A 7,675-nucleotide genomic window follows, 5' to 3' on the forward strand; every position below is an offset into this window, starting at 1 on the left:
CAACTTTTTCTCATTACAAAATAAAATGTCATCAACTCAATCTGCTGTTTGTGGGAGTTTTAATGTCTCCGGAGGCGGCCGAACCCACCAGAGACGAACTGCGCTGACTATTACAACCAGACAGTACAATATGCTGAGTGAAATCATTAGATTTTTTTTTAAATGTCATAAATCCATGGTGGTGGTAAAGTACAGTTCAGACCTGCAGGGCCTGATGGACGCCGACAGATGTTCCCTTTTGATCCGGAGCCGCGGGCCTGGACACTTCCACCGCGATTAACCCACTGAAAGGAGCAGAAACATTTACCGCTCTCACCGGCAACGGGTCCCTTCAATTGAATTTATATCATCGTGCAAAATGCTATTTTAAACAGATTTAGTGCAGGTCAATCAGGGGTTTTTTTTTGGCAACGAATCAAAAAAAAAAAAAAAATCTGCAGGCGACAGCACAAGACACCGTCTGTTCTCAGAGCCTCAGTACGGACAAGGAGAACTGAAATAAAGCCGAAATTTTATAGACTCGAGCAAAAAGGAAACTTCTGCTGAGACAAGGATCATTAAAAAAAAAGATGTGCAATGAAAAGGTTTTCGGCCCATCTATTTGATGCTCCTTTGAGAGTTAGTGATTATAATTAAAAGAGAGACCAAACCTTTACTCTATCTGAAAATCGGCATTACAAATTAAAAATAAAATAAAAAATAAAACAAACAAGCAAGCAAAAAAAGAAAGAAAAGAAAACATCGACATTTTTGTGGAATTTCGACGGCTTTGTTTTTTCGTATCAAAAAGAATGAAACCAAATTTAACATCACACTTTAATATCACACTACACACTTTAAAAAAAGTTTTTTTTTATTAGCACCATTTCAACTACAAGGTTCACTTGTTTTCTAATATCGTTTTGAAGAAAAGACACACCAGAAAAATAATGATCAGGGAATTATCAACCATGTCATTTTTCATATTGCTTAAAACTTGAGGAAGCATAGGCTCCCGTAAAGTAAGGTTTGATTTTTAGCTATGAGCTGGACACACTCACAGCTGCTCAATGAGCTGATGATAGCTACCTTGTGAATTTGCATGAAGTGAAGCCTGAAGAAGTTTCTTTTTGGCATCAAGGGAGATCAGGACCTTAAAACATATAAAGGAAAGTCAGTCATATATTCATATAGTCAGTCAAATATTTTACTAACCCACAAAAGGTTGAATAAACTATGACCAGCAAACACATTTACATAAAGAGATGACAAGAGCTCAAGATAATAGCAATAATTCCATCGTTTTAAAATTTGTTTTTGTAAATAAATAAATAAAAGGACAAAAAAAGCTCCTTCTGGCCAAATTCTAAAAACAGGCTAATGTCGACACCTACACTCTTACAACCTGTTCATTTCATTACCTGACGTATCGCCTCTTGCTCGCTGTATAGGCACAGGGTTGCTATCGCTGCTTGTCTCACTGCATTATGGGAATCTGTGCATGCAGCTTTCAGAAGTAAGCCAGACACATCCTCCTTCATCAACAAGGCTACGGCACCATCAATGTTCACCAGGTTTCCCACAGCTGCACAACAGTGTCGACGTGTGAGGGCATCGGGGTCAGTGACGAGAGACGCCAGCATGGCTACTGTCCTCTTGGCTTCCTCTGTCCACCTGCTCCCCTCATTATCATCCACCCTTTGTTTCTCTACAGTGGCCCAACGTTCTGCTGTCTCATTGTGCAAACATTTGTGTTTGTTTTTTGGTTTTTTAAACTGTGTCCTTATTGAAATGTATCCCAACCAGTTCCCAACTGCCCTGCAAGCCATTCGACGGACAGGCAGGTAGGAATCATGCAGACAGTCAGTCATGCATTTGAAAATGTCAGGTTGCAGGGTAGGAGGCCTGAATGGATTCAGATTTCCCAAAAGTCTGCATGTTGCGGCCCTGATCTGCTCACGAGAGTGACCCAGCGCCTCGTGCAGCACCGAGGCTTCCAGGTGAAGCTGAGCAGAGCAACGGGCTACTTGGGACAACAGAGTCAGGAGCTCCACGGCAGAGTCCCACAGCACATCCAGCCGCAGCACATCAAAGAGCAGAGAGCTGGCAGTCCTGGTTAACGGAGACTGGTCTTTGGAGGCGGCGAGCTGGCCGTCCCTGGGTGGCGCGAAAAAACCACAAGCAGCTTTTCCGAGGCGGGAAACGGAGCGCTCGGGGTCACAAAGGAGCAAACGGCTCAGCAGGGAGAGCGGCAGCTCCAGTAGTGGAAGAGGGATAGTTTGAATTACCTGCCAAAGCATGAAAAACAAAACCATCCAGACAAGTTGTCACAGATCAAACAGCCAACAACACACAGTGGCATTAAGATGTACAGTAGTGTGAGCCTGATGTGAGCCCTACTGCAAGAATTATCCTGTGTTGCATCAGAGAATTATGTTTGTCTGCGAGGTCTTTATTGGAACATGCAACGGCCCTAACCTGCAGGAGGCTCGCAACAATACCACAAGTGTCGTACAGCTGGAGAATTGTGGACATGGTGCGTGAAGGCAAGTCCAGGGCAAATGGAAAGCACAGCAAGTGGCAGCTCAATACGGACAGGCTGTCAGGGCTCAGATCCACTTCAAGTCTCCCAGGACTGACTCCAACAAACAAATGAGGACTGTTGGGTATAAAGGGGTTTGTTGTTAACTTCAGGCACAGTAGCTTTGCTGCTCCAATATTTGTGGTACATAAGAAACACTAGGTGAATGAAGACGTTTGTACACCAACCAGTCAAGCCCCAGCAGCCGGCCAAGAGCGTATATGCATTTTGATTCACTTTCAGCAAATAGAGGAATGCATGAGTATGGATCCTTGGTGAAGACAAACAGTGCAGTAGACAGAAAGGAATACAGCCCTGGTGTTAAAAAATTAAGAAAAACAAGAAAAAAACATATGAATCTTTAACATCCAAAAACTGTTTTCAAACAAGTTGGGTTTCAAGACTGCATACCTACCATTTGCTGAACAGAAGCCTGTGTCTGTTGTTGTATTTGTGAGTGAAGTACCAATTTTTTTCCACAAATCCAGAAACATAACTGGATCTATACGTGAAGACCCAGGGCCATTTTCATGCTGTTAAAAGCAAATGCACAGAGAAAATAAGGAAATGATTGAATTTCTATCTCTGGTATTCATCCACTTATAAAAATGTCAAATTGCATTGGAGGTATTGTTTGACCTGAGAGAAAATGTGTAGGAGTAAAGACAGCAGGCCATCACAATGTCCCCAGCCAGAGGGAAGAGAATTTGGGGACTGACAGGGCAAAAGGAGAAGGTTGTACTTCAAACACTTGCATTAAAAATTGTCAAAATATTGCTGAATACATGAATTGGTTGTCACAGATTCAGTACCTCATATGAGTCCAGAAGCAGTTTTTTCAGCAAGGAGGTTAGATTGTTCATATCAACTTCGACATCAACATGTTGTGTGAACAGGGACAAAATGGAGGCAGCTAAAGGCTAATGAAGAGAGGACAAATCAGCTCAGACAGATGGAGCATGTGTACAGCAGCTACTGTTAACTGTTACTTCAGTAGGTACTTACTGCTAAATGAATGAAGTCTGGTTGACTTAGAATTGTGATGAAGGGTTGGGTGAGCTCTTCAAGTCTGGAGTAGAAGAACAAATGATGAGCTGCATCTGATGAACGTCTGAAGTATGAGAAAAGAAGAGGAAAAAACAAAAAAACAAACCTAGATTCTTCTTCCATCCAGTCATGATGCTTATCCAAGTAGATCAAGAGCACCAACATGACTTCTCTCAGCGCTGGCACACTCCATGGTTCCTGAGTAGGAACAAAGTATACAAATAAAGGTCAGGAATATTACTGGGATATTATGAGGCCTTACTGACACTGCACTACTGAATTTTGTTTTATTTTCAAAACAATAACCTTGATGAAAAGTGGGTTTTCAACAATATCATGGACCAGGTCAAAGAGCACATGTGGTAGTCCAAGTTCACGGCTGATGTGCTGCACCTTCTCCATGTCAGAGGTCAGAAGCAGGTTGTATAGGACCTTCAGCTGTAGTTGAATCTGCTGTGCTTTTTTCACAATGCCACTTGTAAGCTGACCAAACGACAACAACAAACAGATTAAATACACAACTCTCCCTGAGGAGGTGGAAATATATGCACAGCTGAAAATTGTACCTCATTACCTGAGCTTTAAAAGCCAGAATCTTGGATTTAATTTGAGGTATAATGACATTGTAGTTTAACACATCGTTCTGCAGCTTGCTTGGATCTGACTCTTGGACGAGTTTCTCCCAGTACTCCTCACTTTCAACATTCTGGAAGGACAAGAAATAATTCATACTGAATGATGCATTTTCCTTTACGCCAGAAACCAAAGTGCACTTTCACCTGGAAGAGAATATAAACTCTATACCATGGAACAAGACACATTTTCTACATGGACAATGTCTGACACTGACCTGCCTGTGGGGTGAGGGCTGTCGGACCTCGGTGAACCTCTTCACCACACGTGGGCCAACCTCCACAGAGGGGAACTCCTGTTCATAGTCTCTGCTGATTTGACCCCTGCAGAGGAAACACCCATCACTGTGAACACACACGTCAGACTGGTTTTGGTTTAATATTGCATCTTTATTATTCTGAATGTTCATAAACACCTGCTTTTCGATCTCACGCAGGCTTCGGTCTTTGGGTTGAGGATTTGATTGGCACCCGCCACGACTGAGTGGCCTGAGGTAACAGAGCTGTCACTGGAGTGGGGCCTGGCTCTGGGTGGCGTTACTGCCCTTGTGGAGTTGGCCCTTTCAGTTCCAGCTCCGTCCTTTTTTTTCTGCTAGTGCACACAGAACAACATAAAGATCCTCCATGAACTTACATGGGACTGATTCAAGAAAGAAAAATCAATTGGTGACTCACTTTTGCACTGTCGCTTCCTTCTGGTTTCTCTTTGCGTCCATGTTCCCTGACCTTTCGCAGCAATCTACTTTCACCAGACGTCGGTACCGTCTTTGCTGCCACTTGCTGAAGTTTCAGTGCCAGTATGTCTGGGCTGGGTGTGACTGTCAGAGGGCTGTCGGCATTTATAGCTGACACAACTATATCAACACATCAATATGGGTATAAACACATATAATCAATACGGATAATCTCATAAACAGATGCACATTTAGAAATTTCACAAAGAAATTAAGAGTTTTAAGTATCACCTTGAACATCATCAGCCACAAATGGATGGTGCAGGAGGTGTGGCCAAGACAACCGCTTCTGAGGGTCTTTGGTCAACAATCCTTTCAGGAAACTCTGCAGGGAAATATCAGATGAGCACTGTTGTTAACGGAAAAAACGTAGTGCTCATTCTTCACTGACCTGTTTAACGGGCCATTGCGATCCCTGAGAATAACAGGGACAGTATATTTAAGTTCCCTAAAGTGCAGTTTACCATCTGTAAGTGATTATTTGAATATGTTAAGGCAATAAAGAAAGGGGGAATTTCAAATTATTACAGAAAATGTGTTTTAGTGTCTAGGGTGTAGATGCAAGGATTTTTAAGTCCATGGGGGTGGTGCTTGGTAAATCCTTGTTATATTCCTGCCCTTAAGCACAGCTCTGGGCCATTTGGCTGTTAAGTGAAATGATAAGGATTTAAAATTTTCACTGCCTGCCTTTTTAACATTTACATTTATTCATCTGACAGAGTTTTCCAAAGGGATTTACAAAGCAGGGACAACACTAAGGTTTCAGCACAGGAGGAGATCTTGAGGTAAATACTAAGCACTAAATCTGATTAATAATGTGAAGTGCGTGGAGAGATCATATTTTATACAGCACAAAAGTTAGCTTTGATCTGAACTTGATGCAACATGATTAGAGAGTAAATGTACTGTACCATGCAGGTGTTGCTCATTGTGTCTGGCCATTTTATTTGGTCTTTAACAATGAGCTGCACCAGGTGGAAGATGGAGTTGGTGTAGAACGGAGGCGCCCCCGTGTGGAGCTCATACAGGATGCAACCTAGAGACCAGAGATCAGCAGTGTGATCATACGGCTTCTCCTCCACCAGCTCAGGAGACATGTACAGTGGCGTTCCCTTGATAGAAGTCAGCACCAGGGTGGAGACACTCATGGCCCTGGCAAATCTACAGGAAGATTGCATCAACAAACAGTTCATCTTCATGTAAAATGATTAATATAGCTGCATTTTCTTCAATTTAATCAACATACTTACCCAAAATCACACAGTTTGACCACCCCACTTTTGTCCAAGAGTATGTTTTGTGGTTTCATGTCACGATGAAGGATACGATGGGAGTGCAAATAATACAGAGCTGACACCAGCTGGCAGGCAATATCCCTGACCTTGGAGGAATTGAAGATAGGGCAAAAGACAATCATGTGAAACAGTGTTGATCTCATGTTTGGCATTAATCAGAAATCTGAATTCTTGTGGAGTTGTAGTAAAAAAGCAACTGGACTTCTTCTCTTCCTGGTCCAGTTGCTTTTTTACTACAACTCCACAAGAATAAGATGGCCTGGATGACTGAGAACCTTCACAGATAGAAATCAGAATTTTTTTTATTGCGAAGTCGAGCAGTAAAGGTCAGTTTACAGCACAAGGAACTTGACGTGGTGTCAGGTGCAGACACAAAGATACAAAAAAAATGGCAAAAGGTTTTCGATAAATAAAACTTTCAATAAAATAAAATAGAATAAATCAAAATATTCTAGTGCAAAAATATGCATATGCAAAGAATAAAATAAAGATAGAATACAATGGCTGACAGTGAATACCTGGCTTTCAGGTAAGTTCCCATCATCCTCAAGAATCTGGAACAACTGACCCTCTGCATACTCAGTTACAACCACAACCTGTTGGAAACACACAAGGATTATGATCACAGGGTTGTGAATTAAGTATACTAAGTTTGGTAGGTAAACCCAGATGTGTTGTGTATGCTTTTAAAAGACAGTTACACTGCACACACACACACCTCAGTTTCGGTTTCAAAACTGTCAAAAAGCTGGACAATGTTAGGATGTTGGAGATCCCTCATTATCTCGATTTCCCTCTTCAGACTGCGCAGCTCCTTTTCAGAGCGGCCCACCTTCGGCATGAATTTCAGAGCCACCACCTGATGGACGGAAACACACGTTGACACGGTGCAGCCTAACAACAACAACAACAACAACAACAACAACAACAACAACAACCCACCCACCAACCACAACAGTCTGTGCTCCTTGAGGGGGGAAAAAGCTACTCACCTGCCCGGTAAACCTTTTCCTGCCCTTGTAGACTCGACCAAACGAGCCCTCTCCCACCAGCTCCAGGACGTGGTAGGAGTTCATGTCGACGACGTTACAAACTGAACTTAACGGTCGGTTAACGTTAGCATCGCCAACTTCTCTGTTGGTACAGGTTAGCACGCGGCTCTTTAACGTATGAAACCTGGTCACTCACATGTAAAACTTTTCTTTAACTTAACAACTCATAACTTACGACTGGTACACAACCGGTGGTGTTAACCATAAACTGTAAAAAGAACGTTGGTGTTAACGTTGACTTACTTTCCCGCTGTGAGTACGACTACGATGACCACAAGAGTGTAACTCCATATGCCGTTTCACTAAGGTACCTAAACTCAGTTCATAGTTCTCTTTGCTACATGTATATTGTCAC

At 42.4% G+C, this 7,675-nt stretch overlaps 1 protein-coding gene across 1 annotated transcript; it reads right to left on the reverse strand.

Moving 5' to 3' along the window:
* Window positions 1-1,036: 1,036 nt before the first annotated feature.
* stk36 (serine/threonine kinase 36 (fused homolog, Drosophila)) lies at window positions 1,037-7,375 on the reverse strand (the record flags this gene model as incomplete). Its single annotated transcript, XM_083987048.1, has 20 exons — window positions 7,261-7,375; window positions 6,987-7,127; window positions 6,787-6,864; window positions 6,224-6,354; window positions 5,885-6,134; window positions 5,205-5,298; window positions 4,915-5,093; window positions 4,656-4,831; window positions 4,458-4,563; window positions 4,182-4,313; window positions 3,914-4,090; window positions 3,714-3,805; window positions 3,566-3,629; window positions 3,373-3,480; window positions 3,200-3,274; window positions 2,976-3,093; window positions 2,749-2,875; window positions 2,458-2,638; window positions 1,401-2,267; window positions 1,037-1,132 (listed from the first exon to the last, which is right to left on the reverse strand). Exons 1-20 carry the CDS (start codon window positions 7,342-7,344, stop codon window positions 1,037-1,039), a joined length of 3,276 nt encoding a protein of 1,091 aa, XP_083843174.1. The 5' UTR covers window positions 7,345-7,375.
* Window positions 7,376-7,675: the final 300 nt, after the last annotated feature.

The sequence above is a fragment of the Trachurus trachurus genome, assembly GCF_905171665.1.
Source record: "Trachurus trachurus genome assembly, chromosome: 14".
NCBI classification, from domain to species: Eukaryota; Metazoa; Chordata; class Actinopteri; order Carangiformes; family Carangidae; genus Trachurus; species Trachurus trachurus.